The sequence below is a fragment of the Palaemon carinicauda genome, chromosome 32 (assembly GCF_036898095.1).
Source record: "Palaemon carinicauda isolate YSFRI2023 chromosome 32, ASM3689809v2, whole genome shotgun sequence".
Taxonomy (NCBI): Eukaryota; Metazoa; Arthropoda; class Malacostraca; order Decapoda; family Palaemonidae; genus Palaemon; species Palaemon carinicauda.
In genome coordinates, this window is record NC_090756.1 from 81,091,026 (window position 1) to 81,114,264 (window position 23,239).

A 23,239-nucleotide genomic window follows, 5' to 3' on the forward strand; every position below is an offset into this window, starting at 1 on the left:
AGTAAAATATTAAAAGAGAAAATGTATAAAAACTGTTAGCTAATCAAGTTAATAATTTGTGGTTCAGAATGAAATTAAAACTACTGTACACTTAACAAACGATACAATGCTCTTAGTGACATAAAAGTACTACCCTTTACAGTTTTCTGCATCTAAAACTATTAGCACATCGCAATCCACTATAACCCAAGACAAGATGTATTAGAGATAACCAATCCAAGATCAAAAGGAAGCACATACCTTATTTGACACAAACGCTACAATTGGATCAAGCTCAGCTACTACAAATGCCCCAGCTTTTATGAATGGCACTCGACCTGCAAAAAATGAGAACAAAATAGATATTGGGGAAGGAATACCTCATTCTACCTTGTTTAAGAGTAAAGAATTTAAGTACTTTAACAATGATTTATATATATTAAAAATTATACTTAGAATACAATGGAAATACAATCATTCCTTCTCTGCCTCAATTGAGTGCAACTTCTTCAACATTTATAAACAGAAAATGTGGTTTGTTTCATATCCTGAGTTTCACATAATTGTACAAAACTGTACTGGATTAGTGGCAGTGTACCAGCTAAAATCAATCACATCCCGTGGGCCATTGTTTTTACTGGATTAGTGGCACAGTATTGACTAAAATCAATCACATACAGTGGGCCCTCATTTTTCCTGGATTAGTGGCACAGTATTGGCTAAAACCAATCACATACAGTGGGCCCTCATTTTTCCTGGATTAGTGGCACAGTATTGGCTAAAACCAATCACATACAGTGGGCCCTCATTTTTCCTGGATTAGTGGCACAGTATTGGCTAAAACCAATCACATACAGTGGGCCCTCATTTTTCCTGGATTAGTGGCACAGTATTGGCTAAAACCAATCACATACAGTGGGCCCTCATTTTTCCTGGATTAGTGGCACAGTATTGGCTAAAACCAATCACATACAGTGGGCCCTCATTTTTCCTGGATTAGTGGCACAGTATTGGCTAAAACCAATCACATACAGTGGGCCCTCATTTTTCCTGGATTAGTGGCACAGTATTGGCTAAAACCAATCACATACAGTGGGCCCTCATTTTTACTGGATTAGTGGCACAGTATTGGCTAAAACCAATCACATACAGTGGGCCCTCATTTTTACTGGATTAGTGGCACAGTATTGGCTAAAACAAGTCCCATACAGTGGGCCCTCATTTTTACTGGATTAGTGGCACAGTATTGGCTAAAATCAATCACATACAGTGGGCCCTCATTTTTCCTGGATTAGTGGCACAGTATTGGCTAAAACCAATCACATACAGTGGGCCCTCATTTTTCCTGGATTAGTGGCACAGTATTGGCTAAAATCAATCACATACAGTGGGCCCTCATTTTACTGGATTAGTGGCACAGTATTGGCTAAAACCAATCACATACAGTGGGCCCTCATTTTTCCTGGATTAGTGGCACAGTATTGGCTAAAATCAATCACATACAGTGGGCCCTCATTTTTCCTGGATTAGTGGCACAGTATTGGCTAAAACCAATCACATACAGTGGGCCCTCATTTTTCCTGGATTAGTGGCACAGTATTGGCTAAAACCAATCACATACAGTGGGCCCTCATTTTTCCTGGATTAGTGGCACAGTATTGGCTAAAACCAATCACATACAGTGGGCCCTCATTTTTCCTGGATTAGTGGCACAGTATTGGCTAAAACCAATCACATACAGTGGGCCCTCATTTTTCCTGGATTAGTGGCACAGTATTGGCTAAAACCAATCACATACAGTGGGCCCTCATTTTTCCTGGATTAGTGGCACAGTATTGGCTAAAATCAATCACATACAGTGGGCCCTCATTTTTCCTGGATTAGTGGCACAGTATTGGCTAAAACCAATCACATACAGTGGGCCCTCATTTTTCCTGGATTAGTGGCACAGTATTGGCTAAAACCAATCACATACAGTGGGCCCTCATTTTTCCTGGATTAGTGGCACAGTATTGGCTAAAACCAATCACATACAGTGGGCCCTCATTTTTCCTGGATTAGTGGCACAGTATTGGCTAAAATCAATCACATACAGTGGGCCTTCATTTTTACTGGATTAGTGGCACAGTATTGGCTAAAACAAGTCCCATACAGTGGGCCCTCATTTTTACTGGATTAGTGGCACAGTATTGGCTAAAATCAATCACATACAGTGGGCCCTCATTTTTCCTGGATTAGTGGCACAGTATTGGCTAAAACCAATCACATACAGTGGGCCCTCATTTTTCCTGGATTAGTGGCACAGTATTGGCTAAAACCAATCACATACAGTGGGCCCTCATTTTTCCTGGATTAGTGGCACAGTATTGGCTAAAACCAATCACATACAGTGGGCCCTCATTTTTCCTGGATTAGTGGCACAGTATTGACTAAAATCAATCACATACAGTGGGCCCTCATTTTTCCTGGATTAGTGGCACAGTATTGGCTAAAACCAATCACATACAGTGGGCCCTCATTTTTCCTGGATTAGTGGCACAGTATTGGCTAAAACAAATCCCATACAGTGGGCCCTCATTTTTACTGGATTAGTGGCACAGTATTGGCTAAAATCAATCCCATACAGGGAGCCCCTTTTTTTTTTTACTGGATTAGTGGCACTGTAACGGTTAAAACCAATCATATACAGTGAGCCCCCATTTTCCGTGGGTTGGTTAATAGAAACGGGTAAAAAGCAAAAAATCGCAAATGCTTGTTGCCCTAGGGGGGAGATCTCCCAACCTAACCAAACAATCCACTGCCATTGCCTATGCTCGGATAATTAATCCACTAAGTATTGATTGCCTAAAATTGTTTTTACTTGGTTTCGATCACAGTATAGTTGTTCCTATCTAGTAATACTGTATAACGCTCGATGATACTGTAGTGTATATTACTGTAATATACTACTGTCACTACAGTAAAGCTTAACTGTACTGTAATCATTGCGTAAAAGCATATAGCCACAATGAAAACCGAACAAAAAACAGCTCTTTTGCTTGTATTTCAATTACAATAAGCAAAGTCTGCCAGTGGGAGAGAAAGTGTTATAGCAAAAAGTCCCTTGGGTGTTGTAGATCACTGGAAGGAAAAGCAAAGGAAATAAGTCAGAGGCAGAAGAAAAGGGCATAAAATATCCCGAAGCAAAAGAAATAGCAATAGCATACTGTATAATATTAGCTAAGTAAAAGAGCTAATAAATACATTTAAACAAAAGAAACAGCAATAGAATAAAGTATAAGCTAAGTAAGAGAGAGCTAATAAATACGTTTAAACAAAAGAAAGAGCAATAGAATATAGTATTAACTAAGTAAAAGCGAGTTAATAAATATGCTTAGGCAAAAGAAATAGCAACAGAATATAGTATTAGCTAAGTTAAAGAAAACTAATAAATAAAAGGAAAAAATGAAAGTCGGATACAAAAAAAGAAAAACAAACACAGTTCCATTACAACGTGAAGGAGTGTGTGTGCTGGAGGAACGTAGCAAGTGTTTGGAGGGTGAATGATTCACTTGACACGAGAACAATAGAGGGTTGAAAGCAAGAAGGGCAGCCAGGAGAGGAAGAACTGTTCAGGAAAATGATTTGGTAAGGAAAATTATGAGGAAAACACAAGGAAAAGAATTACGAAAACATGAAACGGAAAAAGACGAACGATCGCAGTAGAGCGCTAAGAGAAGTGATAGAAGTTACAGGAATGCAGAGAACAAAGTGCGAAGCAAAAAAAAAAAAACGGAGGAGGAAGCATTCTGAAACTGAAGAGTAGATTACATGATGAATTAGTAAGACCAAGCGGGAAGGAGGGGAGGGATGAGGGAGGTATATGAAGGGGAGGGGAAGGGGAGAGGAAACGGGAAAGCTGGAGTGTGCAAAGAATCTTACGCTAATATAGAAATATTACTGCCGATAAAGTAAAGTGGGAAATATCAAATAAATGTGCCTAGAAAAGAAATAAGGATATAAAAGGGAATGAGAGGAATAATGGAATAAAAATATATGAAATTTGTCATGAAAAGAATAAAGTAAGGTGAACACGAAAATTAAAGTAAATACAGTAAAAGATTGAGAGACTTCGGTTACGTTAGCGAGTATTGGCAAGGTTAGGAGTGTTGATTTTATTCGATAAATTCCTCTACACAGAATCTTAAATTAACATAGCAATATTAACGCAGATAAAGTATATTACCGGGAAATATAAATTAAAAGAAGGAAGAAATTAAGGGAAAGAGAGAGAGAGGAGAGTATGTAAAGTTGTAAACATTGTTAAAATTAACAAAATGTTATTTTTATTAGTAAAATAAATTTTTGAATATACTTACCCGATAATCATGTAGCTGTCAACTCCGTTGCCCGACAGAATTCTATGGAGGGATACGCCAGCTATCACAATACTAGAAGGGGGTGTATTTACCAGCGCCACCTGTGGCCAGGTACTCAAGTACTTCTTGTTGACACCTCCTCAATTATTCCTCGGTCCACTGGTTCTCTATGGGGAGGAAGGGAGGGTCGATTAAATCATGATTATCGGGTAAGTATATTCAAAAATTTATTTTACTAATAAAAATAACATTTTTCAATATTAAACTTACCCGATAATCATGTAGCTGATTCACACCCAGGGGGGTGGGTGAAAAACCAGTGTACAAGACTAAAGGATAGCTAAGTATCCCGTATTTCATATAATCAGTTATCCACAATAACAATGAAATAATAAGTACCTGGTAAGGAAGTCGACTTGAACCGTTACTCTGCCTTTAATAAGATCGTCTTCCTTACTGAGCGCAGCGTTCCTCTTGGGAGGCTGAATCAACTCAAAGGTGCTAAAGTATACAGGGCTGCAACCCATACTAAAGGACCTCATCACAACCTTTAACCTCGGCGCTTCTCAAGAAAGAATTGACCACCCGCCAAATCAACAAGGATGTGGAAGGCTTCTTAGCCGACCGTACAACCCATAAAAAGTATTCAAGAGAAAGGTTAAAAGGTTATGGGATTATGGGAATGTAGTGGCTGAGCCCTCGCCTACTACTGCATTCGTTGCTACGAATGGTCCCAGGGTGTAGCAGTACTCGTAAAGAGACTGGACATCTTTGAGATAGAATGATGCGAACACTGACTTGCTTCTCCAATAGGTTGCATCCATAACACTCTGCAGAGAATGGTTCTGTTTGAAGGCCACTGAAGTAGCCACAGCTCCCACTTCATGTGTCCTTACCTTCAGCAAAGCAAGGTCTTCTTCCTTCAGATGAGAATGTGTTTCTCTAATCAGAAGCCTGAATAGTAAGAAACTGAGTTCTTAGAACTTGGAAAAGAAGGTTTCTTGATAGCACACTATAAGGCTTCTGATTGTCCTTGTAAAGGTTAAGACCTTTTTAGATAGTACCTAAGAGCTCTAACTGGGCAAAGTACTCTCTTCAGATCATTCCCCACCAAGTTGGACAGGCTTGGGATCTCGAACGACTTAGGCCAAGGACGTGAAGGAAGCTCGTTTAGCAAAAACCGAGCTGCAAGGAACATGTAGCCGTTTCAGATGTGAAAACAATGATCCTGCTGTAGGCGTGGATCTCACTTACTCTTTTAGCTGTTGTCAAGCACACGAGGAAAAGAGTTTTTAATGTGAGGTCCTAAAAAGAGGCTGATTGGAGAGGTTCAAATCTTGATGACATAAGGAACCTTAGGACCACGTCTAGATTCCAGCCTGGAGTGGACAACCGACGTTCCTTTGAGGTCTCAAAAGACCTAGGGAGGTCCTGTAGATCTTTGTTGGTGGAAAGATCCAAGCCTCTGTGGCGGAAAACCGCTGCCAACATACTTCTGTAACCCTTGATCGTAGGAGCTGAAAGGGATCTTACTTTCCTTAGATATAACAGGAAGTCAGCAATCTGGGTTACAGTGGTACTGGTTGAGGAAACTGCATTGGTCTTGTACCAGCTACGGAAGACTTCCCCTTGAGACTGATAGATTCTGAGAGTGGATGTTCTCCTTGCTTTGGCAATCGCTCTGGCTGCCTCCTTCGAAAAGCCCCTAGCTCTTGAGAGTCTTTCGAAAGTCTGAAGGCAGTCAGACGAAGAGCGTGGAGGATTGGGTGTACCTTCTTTACGTGAGGTAGACTTAGAAGGTTCACTCCTAGAGGAAGAGTCCTGGGAATGTCGACCAGCCATTGCAGTACCTCTAAGAACCATTCTCTCGCGGACCAGAGCGGAGCCAACCAACGTCAGCCGTGTCCCTTTGTGAGAGGAGAACTTCTGAAGTACCCTGTTGACAATCTTGAACGGCGGGAATGCATACAGGTCGAGATGGAACCAATCCAGCAGAAAAGCATCCACGTGAACTGCTGCTGGGTCTGAAATCGGAGAACAATACAACAGGAGTCTCTAGGTTATCGAGGTAGAGAACAGATCTATGGTTGGCTGACCCCACAGGGCCCAAAGTCTGTTGCAAACATTCTTGAGAAGGGTCCACTCTGTGGGGATGACCTGACCCTTCCGTCTGAGGTGATCTGCCATGACATTCATACCGCCCTGAATGAACCTCGTTACCAGTTAGCTTTCGATCTTAAGACCAGATGAGTAGGTCCCTTGCGATCTAGAACAACTTCCACGAACGAGTCCCTCCCTGCTTGAAGATGTAAGCCAGGGCTGTGGTGTTGTCAGAGTCCACCTCCACCACTTTGTTAAGCTGGAGGGACTTGAAGTTTATCAAGGCCAGAATAACCGCCAACAACTTCTTGCAAATGATGTGAAGTGTCCTTTGCTCCTGATTCCATGTTCCCGAGCATTCTTGTCCGTCCAAAGTCGCACCCCAGCCCGTGTCTGATGCGTCCGAGAGGAGACGGCGGTCGTGTTTCTGAACAGCCAAAGGTAGACTTCCTTGAGAAGAAAGCTGTTCTTACACCACGCGAGAGAAGACCTCCTCTCTTCGGAAACAGGAACTGAGACCGTCTCTAGCGTCATGTCCTTTATCCAGTGAGCAGCTAGATGATACTGAAGGGGGGGGAGGTGGAGTCTCCCTAACACGATGAACAGGGCCAGCGATGAAAGTGTCCCTGTTAGACTCATCCACTACCTGACTGAGCATCGGTTCCTTCTCAGCATGCTCTGGATGCATTCTAGGGCTTGGAAGATCCTTGGGGCCGACGGAAAAGTCCGAAAAGCTCGACTCTGAAGATCCATACCCAAGGAGACAATGGTCTGGGATGGAACGAGCTGAGACTCCTCAAAATTGACCAGGAGGCCCAGTTCCTTGGTCAGATCCATAGTCCATTTGAAAATCTCCAGACAGCGACGACTTGTGGGAGCTCTTAAAAGCCAGTCGTCTGACGGAGCCGGACACAAGATCATGATACTGCTGCACAGTCTGTGAACTGTCAATCATGGGCAAGCGAGGAAGTACAGTGACAACCCGAATCTGTCTAGACAGTCTGGGTCGTACAGACAACTCCTTATCGGGTTGCTGAGGTTGCCGCACTGCGTCACAACAAGTCACTTCTGTTGGTTGTTGAACGTCTTCCCCGTGACACATTGACTCCGTAAACAAAAAATCCTCTAACAAGGACTAAGCCTGGACTGCATGTCATGCAACACAGCTCAAGGTCTATGGGAGCAGGTGTGGTAACAGACGGGATTAGCGACTGAAGTGGAACCATTACCTTCCCTGGAAGCATGTTATGCTTAAATAAAAGTCCATAAGAGGTTATGCAGCTAAAGGCTCCCTCCAAATGACAGAGTCCTCAAGGGAATATCAGAAGGAGGGAGAAAAGAACTTTCTCATCTACAGGGACCATATCCTAGAAAAGCTAAGTTCTCTCAGTGAGGGTTCACTGGTGCAAAAGCAGCAGACTAGAAGGCAACGTTATGAAACTGCTTGACAGTCTAGTGAGTTGGCAACAACCAAAGATGTGTGACTGAGAAGCATGCGGTAAGGTATGCAGAGCATGATGTATGCAGAGTATGCCGTATGCAGAGCATGCTGTATGTAGAGCATGTTGTATGCAGAGCATGCTGAATGCAGAGCATGCTGTATGCAGAGCATGTTGTATGCAGAGCATGCTGAATGCAGAGCATGCTGTATGCAGAGCATGTTGTATGCAGAGCATGCTGTATGCAGAGCATGCTGTATGCAGAGCATGTAGTAAGCAGAGCCTGCTGTAAGCAGAGCCTGCTGTAAGGAAAGCAGAGCGTGTGCATGGCGTTTAACATTTCTCAGAAATTCCATGACCAGTGCTAGAGTGCTTTATGCATGCTTGCATGGGGTTTTAATATCAACATATTTACCTTACATTCATAACTCATGATTCATATTTTTGCCATATTTGCGATCTTGTTAAAAATATATTGCAAGGAATACAAATATATTTTTATAAGTAATACAAATAACCTCCATTATCATATGGTTTGAAAATGGAGGTAAGGTATGCTGAACAGCAGAGTCAGAACGAGCTGGAACAACAATAGTTGTGGTTTCCTCTTCAAGACTCTGTTGAGGGAACACCTGAGGCTCAGTCTGCAAAGGCTGAATAAAAGACAAGCAGAAGGAAGGCGCATGGGTGGAGGGGGCTGACTCCTAGCATGAGTGGTTGAACCCAAGGGTTGCGCTTGCTGAGCGGTTGGCGGAAGCGGAGTAGCAAGTTCCAGTTCCTGTGGTGTGAGCGGAGCGCGATGAGGAAGAGGCTGCGCAGAACAAGGTAAATGTCTCGCAAGCTGAGGCTCCTGAGGCGCAAGGCTAAGGTGTAGTGGTGCTTGCCTTGTGGAGGGTTGAGCTCGCTGCAGCGAGAGCTGAGGAGACTGACTCATGGACGGGAGAGGTTGTTGTACCTCAACCGAGTGTTGCATCACTGGTGGAGCAGCAAGTGGAGGCGGAGGAAGAGAGGTATAATCCTCCTGATCCCATTGTAAAGGTTGCCTTAAGGAAGGCGGAGGCTGAACACCACTGGGAACAGCAAACTCAGCAGGTGGCTCAACATCGTACGCCTGGCAGGTGGTACTGCGATCAGGCGGAGCGAGCGTGGGCGGAGGGAGTGTAGGCGGAGGCGGAGGCGCAACACTCTCAGCCCGACACTCACGCATCAAGTCCGAAAGCTGTGCTTGCATGGACTGTAGTAGAGTCCACAACATCGTACGCCTGGCAGGTGGTACTGCGATCAGGCGGAGCGAGCGTAGGCGGAGGGAGTGTAGGCGGAGGCGGAGGCGCAACACTCTCAGCCCGACACTCACGCATCAAGACCGAAAGTTGTGACTGCATGGACTGCAGTAGAGTCAACTTGGGGTCGGCAGACACTAAGGTCTGCTGAGGTAAAGCCTTAACAGCAGAGATCTGTTGCGGCAGAACCTTACTCCTCTTAGGCGGAGTGCATTCAACTGATGACTGAGGAGAGTCAGAGCTAACCCAATGACTGCATCCGGGTTGTTGAACTTTAACTTCGTACGTCTGGCATAGGTCTGGACTTTACGTTTAAGAGGTCTTGAGACCTGAGACCAGCGTTACTCTGCCTTTATTTTCTCCCCTAAATCTCTTCTGCAGACGAGCAAAATAAGGGCTCAATCGTCTGCGGGTGGGAGTGACGGTCTCGTTAAGACACGCCCACAACCACCGAGGATACTTCTGTGCGCCGATCAAGGCCTGCTGAACCCTTATGCCCTTCGACATTGCTTCTCCCCTGGGCTTGGGAGCTTGCAAGAGGTCCCGGACTGGGAGGACGACTGGCGCGCACAGAAGTACCCTCACGCACAACACTGACATACTTTGCGCTAAACACTTATCACTTTGATTTCTGTTTGCACTTATTTCACTGAACTCGAAACTTTAAGTGGTTTGTACCTGAAACACGCAATTCTATCCTTTCTCAAAAGTTAGTAATTGCGAAAACAGAATTACAATGTAACAGAAAAATCTAATGAAAGATAATTCAGTGGCTGGAAAGAGACTAAACACTAGATCACTCTAGAAACGTTTAGTATCTTCCCCTAAAGAGACTAGGGAGAAGAGCAAAAACGATAACGACGTTACTCGTACGCATGGCAGGCTTGAATGAAACGTTTATTCTCCTCTTTCTCCCTCCGTCTCTATCTCTCTCTCTCTCTCTCTCTCTCTTGACTTAGAACCTGAGAGAAGAGCCCAATCATATATATCGTTAAAACATATTATTGTTAAAGGAAAAAACTGAAATATTTCCCAAAATGAAAAGTTCCTTTATTAGGATCAAAACCATTAAGTTAAGAAAGAATGAACAAAACGCTAGACACGGTTACTCTTACTGCAACGTGAAACCGTGAACATTCTTTCTCTATCGTAACGATAGAGTGCAAGTTGAACGTTCTGAAAGTCAACAACTGCAGAGACAAAACAAAACGTTAGTTCAACTTTGAAAACAGTACGAGACTATCAAAGAAATTCTTTCAAACTCTGTGGCGGAAATAGCATAATATGTTAACAGGTAAAACCGAAAAGACGGGCTCAATGTTAATTAACTTCGGTACCAAGAAAAGACCGCCTACTATTAGGAAGGTCGAATATAAACAAATATAAAAATTAATTTTAATAAGTTTATAATAAAAGGAAGTTAATCGAAGAGGCCTATAAGAGGCGGAGAGATATAAAATAAATCTATAACTTTGTTAAGCAAAATTAAGAAAGAGAGTCTATACTCTCTTAGACACCAACACTTCCGTCTAAGGGAAGGGTCGGCCATTGAAAGGTGAACGAGAGTTCATACTCTCTTCGTCACCATAATTAATCAAATTAATTCCAAAAGCTAACTAAGCTAATATAGAAGTTTCCAGTAAAGCGACAGCCGAAATCAAAGAGAAATACTTCACCAAAGTCGTGAAAATACTCCAAGAACATAAGCGTATCCCAGAACGTCTTGCCGGAAGCACGACAGAGGAATAATTGAGGAGGTGTCAACAAGAAGTACTTGAGTACCTGGCCACAGGTGGCGCTGGTAAATACACCCCCTTCTAGTATTGTGATAGCTGGCGTATCCCTCCATAGAATTCTGTCGGGCAACGGAGTTGACAGCTACATGATTATCGGGTAAGTTTAATATTGAAAATTATTTTTTCATATTTCTCAAACATAAACACAAACATATTCTATAAACTAAAAACATAAATATATTGCTAACAATCGTTTCTTTTATGAAATATGAAATCTCCTTCGGTAGCATACCTTAATAAGGGAGTTATTTGATCAGAAATTTGAGATTACCGATGGAGGACCACACAGTCTTAATCCGCTGATTTGGAAATTATCAACATAAACAATGGAAGATTATACTTTGCTGTTTTTATTTACAAATACGATACTAAAATGTTAATATGATATTTTAATTATAAAATAAATTTTTGAATATACTTACCCGGTGAATATATAATAGCTGCAACTCTGTTGCTCGACAGACACATACATAAAAAAACTCGCGAGCGATCGCTATGCAGGTTGCGGGTGTGCCCACCAGCGCCAACTGTCGGCCAGATACCACTCTCGGATGTAAACAAAACCTTCAATTTCTTCTCATCCCACTGCGTCTCTATTGGGGAGGAAGGGAGGGTCGTTTAATTTATATATTCACCGGGTAAGTATATTCAAAAATTTATTTTATAATTAAAATATCATTTTTAAATATTTAACTTAGCCGGTGAATATATAATAGCTGATTCACACCCAAGGAGGTGGGTAGAGACCAGAGTTAAATATGTTTACATCGTATAAGCTAAGAGTTTTTTCATTTTGACAGTTATCAATATAACAAAACCAAAATAAATAGGTACCTGGTAAGGAAGTCGACTTAGACGATTACTCTGCCTTGTAAGTACGTCTTCCTTACGGAGCCCAGCGATCCTTTTAGGATGCTGACAGACTCCCAGGAGCTGAAGTATCAAGGGCTGCAACCCATACAACAGGACCTCATCAAACCCCTAATCTGGGCGCTCTCAAGAAATGACTTTGACCACCCGCCAAATCAACCAGGATGCGAAAGGCTTCTTAGCCTTCCGAACAACCCATAAAACAATATTAAAAACATTTCAAGAGACAGATTAAAAGGATATTGGAATTAGGGAAGTGTAGTGGTAGAACCCTCACCCACTACTGCACTCGCTGCAACGAATGGACCCAGTGTGTAGCAGTCCTCGTAAAGAGTCTGGACATCTTTTAAGTAAAACGACGCGAACACTGACTTGTTTCTCCAAGAAGTCGCGTCCATAATACTTTGCAGAGATTTATTTTGCTTGAAGGCCACGGAGGTTGCTATATCTCTAACTTCGTGCGTCTTAACCTTAAGCAAACATCGGTATTTCTCATTCAAGTGAGAATGAGCTTCTCGTATTAAAAAAATCTGATAAAATATGACAAAGAATTCTTTGACATAGGCAATGAAGGTTTCTTAACTGAGCACCATAATGCCTCAGATTTCCCTCGTAATGACTTAGTACGAGCTAAATCGAACTTAAGAGCTCTAACAGGACATAATACTCTTTCCAGTTCGTTGCCTACGATCTCTGATAAGCAAGGAATATCAAAAGATTTAGGCCAAGGACGAGAAGGCAGTTCATTTTTGGCCAGGAAACCAAGTTGAAGTGAACAAGTGGCTTTTTTCTGTAGAAAAGCCGATGTTCTTACTGAAGGAATGAAGTTCACTGACCCTTTTAGCCGAAGCCAAGCACACTAGGAAAAGTGTCTTGAGGGTGAGATCCTTCAGGGAGGCTGAATGTAATGGCTCAAACCTGTCTGACATGAGGAACCTTAGGACCACGTCTAAGTTCCATCCAGGAGTTGCCAAACGACGTTCCTTAGAGGTCTCGAAAGACTTAAGGAGATCTTGGAGATCTTTATTGTTGGAAAGATCTAAGCCTCTATGTCGAAAGACCAAAGCCAACATGCTCCTGTAGCCCTTAATCGTGGGAGCTGAAAGGGAGCGAACCTTTCTCAGCATCATTAAAATTTATTTTTATGTTTATTATAAATGGAAAGTTAATCGAAGAGGCCTAATAAAGGCGGTGAGATATAAAATATATAGAGGAAAATCTATAATTAATTTATAACGTGATAAGATAATTGCTAAAAGCCTAAACACACTTCCGTCTAAGGGAAGGGTCGGCCATTTAAAAGTCAAAGAAAGTCCATACTCTCTTTGTCATCAAAAATTAAATCTATCCAAAAACGAGTTCAAGATTTAAGATGAAGATAAAACACCTGCACTGCTAAAGCTCAAACCAAATTAAAGTACTTCACCAAATATGATGGGAAAAACTCCAGGTTCTACAGCGAGTAAAAGTACGTCTTGTCGACACGTCGACAGAGAAGAAATTGAAGGTTTTGTTTACATCCGAGAGTGGTATCTGGCCGACAGTTGGCGCTGGTGGGCACACCCGCAACCTGCATAGCGATCGCTCGCGAGTTTTTTTATGTATGTGTCTGTCGAGCAACAGAGTTGCAGCTATTATATATTCACCGGCTAAGTTAAATATTTAAAAATTACATGCATTATTATTAGATATAAATAAGTGAAACACCAGTTTAATCAAAATCCAGTTTATTCCAAATATAGTACAGCTGTAATTTTTTACGACAGTAATTGGATATACTGTACAGTGTACAGCAAGGTAAGTGGCATAAAGCACTCCCAGTGTAAAGGAGCACGGGTTATTTGAAATCATCGCACCCTAAGAGTTTTTGTCATGAATGTGGTTTGTTTTATTTAATAGGTATTGCGATTCTCTGTGCCGTGTGTAAGTGAAATAACGGAGGGAGAACTCACGTAAAAAGAGGCCTGACTGTACTTCCACTGAATATTTAGTTTTAAATCAAACATGTCTACCCAGATGAAAACGTACAAACATATTCTTTTGTTTGAAAAAAAAAAAATAGTTTTTGACAGGAATATGAAAAATAGTATTGGGAGCTTCCAATTCAATAAAACTTGTAGATTATTGTATATATATTACCTTATATACTGTACAGTATATATATTTTATAAGTTTTGCATGTTACAAACTCATGCACATGAGTCGTGCTTTCAGCACTCTGTGTATGCACTTGGTCAGTCTTCTCACTTCTCTTGACAAAAGCTGCGGCTTAGCTAATAACGAAAATAATAATAATAGCATGAACCAAATTAGAAATCTATCTGTAACTTTCTATCAAAGAGGGTCGCTCTTGAGCATAAATAAAACAAAAGATATGCAACTGAAAGGAAACTTCAGAGAAGAACCCTTAAGAAAGTATATAAAAGGGAGGAGGAGACTGAGCCATTGGTTGACTTAAGGAATAAACTACACTAATTCACAAATCTTCCTAACCTCATCGTCCGTCCATGAACCCGTTAGACACAAAAGAGTAACCTTCCTACTCCCCTTGCTAAGGATTGAGGGTTAACTATCTTAGGTCTAACAATTAATCAGAAACCCCCCATATCCACAGGTAAGCACTCTGGCACCATTACAGGAAGACGAGGGGATCTGCTAAGGAATTTGCAATTTGGGCACCTCCCCTGACCTGTCTACCCTTAGGTTCATGAGACGAGCGCTCAGCCATACCTTTACCTTGGATACCATCGACAGGTACCTAACAGGAAGCTAAAAGATTGATTTTTTAGCATTCATAAAATAGGTAAATTATAATTTTCTGGTCAATGAATACTTAACAGCATCTTTGTAAAAGTTCTGCTGAAAAAGAAAAGCACTATAACCACTCAGACATGGCAACCATAGGAAAAAACAAATAGTTGAAAGAGATGGAGGAGGAGTGTGAGTGGAATCGGAATTCCCCACACTCAAAGGGGAGTAAGGTCAAGATCCAAAAACTCCTCATTAACCATGGCCTTTTCTCTTTCTTTGAAAGCCCTTCCTGCTGCAATGACTCATGGTTACTGTATTGAACTAGGCAGTCATTTATTTTCGGGCCAAGAGCATCAACACAATTGGCCTAGGGAAGAAAGATTTTGAAATTCATAAGAGTGCATGGTTGTTATCCAACCGAACACTCATAAGCAACTGAAGAAAGAGATATGCGGACTCTCGTTCCACCCGTTAGTGTTATTATGGAGGAAGCTAATAAGGGGTATCAGGGTTGCCAATGTGGTAAAAGTTTTGGCAGGTTATTTGGATTCAGGGCTAGATAAATTACCCTAAAGTGAAAAACAGTTCTCTCAGAGGAGAAGCAAGATAGTTGCCAACCCTAAAGTGATGAGGATCCCACTGAGTTGTGGTCCTGCAGCAGATGAGACTGACAGAGAAAACTGGTTCTGTGTGGTAGTTCTCTTGGTACCTCAACCAGGAGCATTGGCAGGTCTAGATACCATTCTTCTCATGGCAACTTAAGAACCACCAGGGCCATCCTCAGGTTCAATGTCGCTAACAATCTGTCAAGTAATCAACAAACCAGACAGAACAGCAGAGAAGTGTAAGCATCCTGTAGTCCAAAGGATGTAGGAAGGCATCCTCAAGTGCAGCAAACAGGTCTGGAACCAATGAAAAAACTGGAAGCTTCCTATTGTCAGGGTAATGAACAGATTGGTCGATAGGGAACCCCATAGGGCAAGAAGCCTTTCCATTATGCGAGGAGGTAGGGACCAAGTGTGTCCATAATAATATTCCTCTTGCCTGGCATGAACCTTGCTGACCACTCTAATACAATGTTGACTGCCCAAATGTGCACCTCCTTTGCCAACTTAAAGAGACACCGTGAAATGATGTTACCTCTGAGACATCAGTGCTACTGGGTTTCCAATCTAAATAATTGGAATGTTGAAACACTGCTTGTATTTCTAGCAGGTTGATTTTTAGGAGCTTTTCTTCCATGGACCACTTTGCTAAGGATGGTCCGTCAGGTGTATGCCCCACTCCTCCTTGTATGCATCTATGAACAGCAGCATCTGTTGTTGTTGTTGTTATTATTATTATTATTATTATTATTATTATTATCATTATTATTATCGTTATTATTATTGCTAGCTAGGCTATAACCCTAGTTAGAAAAGCAGGATATCTCCAGCCTCCAACAGGCAAAAATGACCCAGTGCAGAAAGGAAATAAGGAAACATAGAATAGTGTTCCCGAGTATACCCTCAAGCAAGAGAACTCTAATCCAAGACAGTGGAAGACCATGTTACAGAGGCTAAGGCACTACCCAGGAATTATTATTATCATCATTATTATCATTATTATTATTATTATTTGCTAAGCTACAACCCTAGTTGGAAAAGCAGGATGCTATAAGCCCAGGGGCTCCAACAGGGAAAATAGCCCAGTGAGGAAAGGAAAAAAGGAAAAATAAAATATTTCAGGAATAGTAATATTAAAATAAACATTTCCTATATAAACTATAAAAAATTTAACAAAACAGGAGGAAGAGAAATAAGATATTGTGCCTGAGTGTACCCTCAAGCAAGAGAACTCATCCAAGATAGTGGAAGACCATGGTATAGAGGCGATGGCACTACCCAAGACTAGAGAACAATGGTTTGATTTTGGAGTGTCCTTCTCTTAGAAGAGCTGCTTACCATAGCTAAAGAGCCTCTTCTACCTTTATCAAGAGGAAAGTGGCCACTGAACAACTCCAGTGCAGTAGTTAACCCTTTGGGTGAAGAATTGTTTGGTAATCTCAAGTGTTGTCAGGTATATGAGGACAGAGGAGAATATGTAAAGAATAGGCCAGACTATTCAGTGTATGTGCAGGCAAAGGGGAAATGAACTGCAACCGGAGAGAAGGATCTAATGTAGTACTGTCTGGCCAGTCAAAAGACCCCAAAACTCTCGAGGGGTAGTATCTCAACGGGTGGCTGGTGCCCTGGCCAACCTACTACATAGTAAATACAGAACTATGGTTTGATTTTGAGTGTCCTTCTCCTAGAAGAGTTGCTTACATAGCTAAAGAGTCTCTTATACACTTAAAATGTGGAAAGTAGCCACTGAACAATTACCGTGCAGTAATAAAGAAGAAATTTTCCTTATCATAGTGTTGTCTGCTGTATAAGGAAAGACGAGACTGTGTAAAGAATAGGCCAGACTACTTGATGTATGCGTAAGCAAAAGAAAAATGAGCAGTAGCTAGAGAGGAATCCAAAGTAGTACTGTCCGGCCAGTCAAAGGACCCAATAGTATTCCAACGGGTGGCTGGTCCCCTGGCTAACCTACTACCTACGGAGAGGGGCAGTAGTCGAGTGGGACGACCAGGTGAGGTTTTTGTCATTCTAACACCAAGCCAGATCATCCCAAACTTCTTGTTAAAGAACCAGAAGATAGGGGCAATTGGTGGCTGATGACCAGTAATGCTTCAGACACCACTGAAGAGAAGCTGGCGGAGGCACTTGAGTAGAATGACAAAAGACATCTTTAGGAGATGTTGCCACCATTGAGGTAGAAGTTCCTGATCATCCAGAAATGGTTACGCTACCTCCCTTGAGCTTCTGCCATGTCTATCGGTAGACCCAGGTGCTATACTTTCTGCTTGCGCGAGACTTGACATCTCCCGATTGGTCACGCTCCCCAGAATGTGATAAAAGATAATCAGTCTGTCTTGATCTGGGAACAACTGCCTACTGGAGGATGATAGGATCAGCCAATCATTGATATACCTCAGAATATAAATCCCATTCGAGTGAGCCCACATAGACGAACGTGAACATTCTTGTAGCGGCCAACAGTCTGAAGCACAGCACTTTGAACCAATACACAACTCCCCAAAGGAAAAAGAGAAGGGATTTTCTGTTAGGCCAATAGATACAGTATATTATTAAAATAAAGAATCTTCCAAGTCCACAGAAAGCATGAAGTCTTTTTTCATGATGGCAGACCATACAGTATTTGCAGTCTCCATCTTGAAAGGATTTTGCAGAGAAAACTTGTTCAGAGATTGATAACAGTCTCTATCCCCCAAATACTAGACTTTTCCACTATGAAAAGCCAACTGCAGAAGCCTGGAGAACTGTCTCGGTTGAATACGAGCATGTTCGTCATCACTTTCATCTTTCCTTCAAGCACCAGAGTACACAGAGGAGAGGACAAGAATGCCAACTATGTGCGAGATAGGGCAGAGTGAGTGCTGATGAAAGGAAGACAGTATCCATCCTGGAAGACTTCCACCACCAAACTCTGGACTCCGTGTGTTTCAGTGCTATGTTACCCAATGGCTCAAGAGGAATCCACCAACTCGAGGTAGATGGAGGAGGGAAATGCTGACTTTAGCATTCCTTTCTTCCTCCAATGGTCTTCCTGGCTCAGCCAGGATGGGGCAAAAGAGTGGAAAATTATCCATTGTCAATGAGTTACCTAGGGGAGGAAGCAGCTGGAGGTCCAGATCAGGTGCAGGAAGCTGCTTCTGCTCTTGAATTCAAAGGCTGGATGTTGTTCAAAACCCTTTCTACTGTTACAGTACCTTTGAAGGGCTTGGGCCCTTAAATGTAACTGCTTGGTGGATCAATGAGTCATGGTTTGCCTTCCTCCATTTCGCCATCATAGTCTCCATGTACTTCTCTAGGAAGAGGGCCGCAGACTCCAGCAGTGGAACATTACTTAGGGTGAGTTGCCCCAGCTTACCAGTGAAGAGGGAGTTAACTACAACCATCCTATGCAAGGACCCAGTTTACCCATTGGTTTACTGACTGATGCACCAATAATGTCACGGCTTTCACGCCTGAGAGGAATAAGTCAATGCACTTCAGCGTCTCATTGGATTTGCCAAATCCCAAGTTTGTGTCAAAGTACATAACTGTCCCATCCAACAGTCTGCTGTCAGCACAACTGCTGCTTGATCAATATGAAGCGGCAACGGATCTGCTTCTTCTTGAGTGTAGGATCTGTGTTGTCGAGAGTAGGAGGGCAGAATCTTGCTCCAGCAACTAGAATATAAGGAATTCCTTGGATCTGAGATCTTGGCACACGGTACTGTATTAACCTCATCAAGAACTGCACGATCAATTGCCTTTCTGTCTTCCCTCCCTTGATGGGGACCATAGTAGCCTCCATAAGGCTATTGACATCATGGAAGGACCTTGATGAAAGTAGAGGAAGAAGGGACCGACGAGCGACGATCAGCTTCGACTTCGGAGGCTGTGCTGCCCTAGGCGCCTTGGTCTCTGAGGAGCAGACAGGAGAACGTCACACTGAGCGCTCACGTGACGCTTCAGTGTCTGTCCCTGTATGGAAAGGAGCCTTGGCAAACATCGCAAGAACAAGATGAGGCATCTCGGTTGTTGGGGGACTTTTGGGGTTATTATGGACAAGTATTAAGATGCAAAGAAGTATGTCATTAGTCTTCAGCATCCAAAGTCAAAGTGAATGTTACACTCCCTGGTTGGTGGGCTGGCCTTCCCGCCAACTGCCAACTATTATTACTACTGTACTACCTCATTAAAAGTCCAAACTGCCATTTCAGCTTTGCTGAAGTCATACTCCTATCAATGGGTTAAGGTTTGTATTATGTGAAGGAACAAAATAACATTATCAGCCACAAAACACCACAAGGTTAACAAACACAAGCAGACCCCAGTTTCCAAGTACTGTATGCACCATTATAGATGTTAACCTGGTATCAATCACAAATATCCAAATAATTATTCAACATTTAATTCTGATAAGTGTTTGCCTTATCTATAACAGAGTATTGTACTGTGATCAATTTAATACTGTACAGTATACAGAAAGTCTGTGAATTCTGCCTGTACTTTACTGCACAAACATTTCTGAAAGAATTTACAGTCCCTGAATGTATACTCACCACTAGGTGACATATGCTCAGCATTTCCTCTCATATCCAATGAGAAGTTCAAGTGACACATCTTGAGGAAAGCTTGCACTGCTAAACAGTTTGCGTTGTCTGGTAGCAAAATCTGCTCGACTTCGTACTGCTGGAATAGCTTGACATCGTTAGGCCATGGCTCTTGTGCTATAGAAAATTGAAAAATAACCAAATAAGAGGCAAGCAGACATATTGAATTGCATGCAATCTGTTCATTATTACTGTATTATTATTAAAAGGATGGAGATTTAACAGCCACATAAGTCACATCTCAATTGTACAGAGCTGGTCCAAATTTATTGCAACATAGTATAGCATTTCATTCTTTGTTTGCTTTAGATGATTCATCAAATATTCAATACAGTATCTTAAAACACAAATGGATGAGTTATTAAACACCATGTGCAAATTCAAATGCTAAATTATCATAAATTATTAAAAGTAATTTGTATTTTCCTTAACTATACAAACCTAAGACCTTTTTATAGAAGTATGACATCAGTAAAGCCGGCACAGACAATTAAACTCCTATAACATGGTACACATATTTGCCTGTCAGGTGGCTGGTTGCCTCCACGCACCCTCACTTAGTACTCAAGTAGCCAGTGCAAATTAAAGAAGTCAAGTTAGTATGGTTAGAAAAATGACAAATTTGGAAGTAATTTGTATCTTTCCTCACTATATAAATCTGAGCTCTTTACAATGGATATATTGTTCCAGCATAGTTGGAAACTAGCCATAAATGTTTACGCGAGTTACACCTGCCGTTAGTTAGTAGGGGGGGGGGGTAGACCAGCCATCCCAATCACGCACTCATTCAGTGTTACATCGCTTCCAATTGCAAGCAGGACTTTCTCGGGGGCAGGTGATGGCGGACCAAGTATGATTTAAGAGCTCAGGTTTGTATGGTTAGGAAAAATACATATTACTTCCAAATTTATCATTTGTTCCTACACACAAACAAACCCTTTGCTCTTTACTATGGGGACTCACCCTTAGGTGGGTGGAAATCCAAAATTCCAACTGGCTAAGAACTTGACCTAGGGTACAACTCAGCTCGTGCAAGCGTGAGATGGGTACCCTGAGACCTCGTTAACTCTCAATTTGTTAAAATACAGAGTTGATGGCCTGGGAATTTATGGTGAATGTATGGAAACTAAGCACTATGACTTGACCAGGTAAGGATATTGGAATAGGCAACACCCCTCTTCCTTAACGTAGACATTGCCTGACTCCTCCTTGCAGATGCTGTGCCGCGAAGGAGGGGAAGATGAAGGAAGAGAAGGCCAGTCATTCTACTCATTCATCTCAGACTAACACTGGGTAATGTCTGCCCTCAACCACCTGCTACTTGTCCTGTAAGGAAACTGAGGTAGCTTACACCACTTATTATGCTGCCACAACAGGACCTCAGGAGAATATATCTAGGCTACAGTGGTTTATGTCTTGCAGGTAGTGGGCCATGAAGGTGTTGACACTTACTCACACCCGCTTGAAGGACCTGCATCACAAAGTAGTTTCTTTTGAATATGACAAATTCGTAGATAATTTGTACTTTTCCTAACTATACAAACCTTAGTTATTTAATAGGGTTATTACTTTCGGCGTAGCTGAAATGACGAGCCATTAAAATTTAACGAGGGTTTACTACCCCCACCGCTAGTTAGCGGGGGTAGGGGAGGGTAGCTTGCTACCCCCACCCCCCTCACACACACCTGTGCTTGAGCTCACTTTGCTTGGAGGTAGGACTTCAAGGGGGATAGGGCTAGCAGGCAAGTTTGATTAAATAGCTAAGGTTTGTATAGTTAGGAAAAATACAAATTATCTACGAATTTGTCATTTGTTCCGTAACTGAAATACAAACCATGCTATTTAATAGGGGTGACTCACCCATTAGGAAGGGTGGACGTCCCAGCCAGTACTGGCTTTTGGCTTTGCCCGGAGACTTTTTATTTGATTGTGTCAGCACCAAAGAAATAAGAAGTTCCTGCACCTCGCTAGAACCTTACTACGCAAGGACTGCGGTCTACTTAAGCTGTGTGTGAAGGTATAATGAAGTGTGACTTATCCTAGGAAGTTGATGTGAAGTTCTTTAGATGGAAACTTGTAGACTAGGACTTTCCCAATACCACCTCGTCAGGGTATGGGGGCGTGACAGTATTAACTTTATACTAGGAACACAAGGGAACATGGTTTACCTGCAGTGGTTTGAGGTCAGCTGTGCAGAGAACCCAGGATGCTGCTTTCCCCAAGAGAGGGGAAGATGAAGAAAAGAATAAGGACCAGACAAGCCTTTCCATTCATGCAGACTAAGACCGGGTAACAATGCCCTCAACCTTCTGCTACTTGTCCAATAAGGAGCTTGAGGTTTTAAACCAGCTGTTGTGCCGCCACCACAGGACCGATAGAGAACGTATCGAGCCTCCTGTGGGTCACGTCTTGCAGGTAGTGGGCTGTGAAGGTTGTCTGATGCTTCCACACCCCAGCTTGAAGAACCTGCATCACTGAAAAATTTCTTTTGAAGGCCAGGGACGTAGCCATGCCCCTGACATCATGTGCTCTAGGGCGACGTGGCGGAGGAGGATCTGGATTCAAGACCAGATGATTCACCCAACGAATCCATGCCGAGATGGTGTTCTTGGTGACCCTCCTCTTAGTCCTCCCTGTGCTGACGAATAATGCTGGCACATGAGGACGGACTGCAGCTGTTCTTTTAAGATATAGCCTCAAACTCCTTACTGGGCATAGTAAGAGATGGTCTGGGTCATCTGTTACAGAACGGAGACTAGATATCCAGAAGGAGTCGAATCGAGGATCCGCTACTCCAGGATTCTGATCCTTAGCAATAAACTCAGGGACGAAGCTGAACGTTACCTCCCCCCATCCCCTTGAATGGGCGATGTCATACGAGAGACCATGAAGTTCGCTAACACTCTTGGCCAAAGCCAAAACTAGTAGGAACATCGTCTTCCAGGTTAGGTGGCGATCTGATGCCTGCCATAATGGTTCATAGGGAGGTCTCTTACGAGACCTGAGAACTCGAACCACGTTCCATGGAAGAGGTCTCACTTCCAACTCAGGGCAGGTAAGTTCATAACTACTTATGAGTAGAGAAAGTTCCAGCAATGAAGAAATGTCCATTCCTTTCACCCTGAAGGCTAGACTTAAGGCTGAGCGATAGCCTTTCACTGCCGAGAGTGAAAGGCGCATTTCTTCTCACAAATAAATGAGGAACTCCGCTATTGTTGAAATAGTGGCATCGAGTGGAGAGATACCCCTTCCACGACACCAACCACAGAAGACTTTCCACTTTGCCTGGTAGACCCCTGCGGATGACTTACACAGATGTCCAGACATCCTGACAGCAACTTGCTGCGAAAATACTCTCTCAGAGAGGAGATGTTGGATAGTCTCCAGGCGTGAAGTCTGTGGAAAATGTTGGCATGTGGTTGTCTGAGCAGGTTGTGTCGTGGAGGGAGTTCTCTCG

At 42.5% G+C, this 23,239-nt stretch overlaps 1 protein-coding gene across 1 annotated transcript in view; it reads right to left on the minus strand.

Moving 5' to 3' along the window:
• Window positions 1–23,239, minus strand: part of LOC137625794 (metaxin-2-like) — a 63,313-nt gene that overhangs the window by 20,345 nt on the left and 19,729 nt on the right. Inside the window, exons 2-3 of the mRNA XM_068356681.1 lie at window positions 19,732–19,899; window positions 241–317 (exon numbers count right to left, since the gene is read on the minus strand). Coding sequence (XP_068212782.1) covers window positions 241–317; window positions 19,732–19,899 — 245 coding nt within the window. The remainder of the gene's footprint in view (window positions 1–240; window positions 318–19,731; window positions 19,900–23,239) is intronic.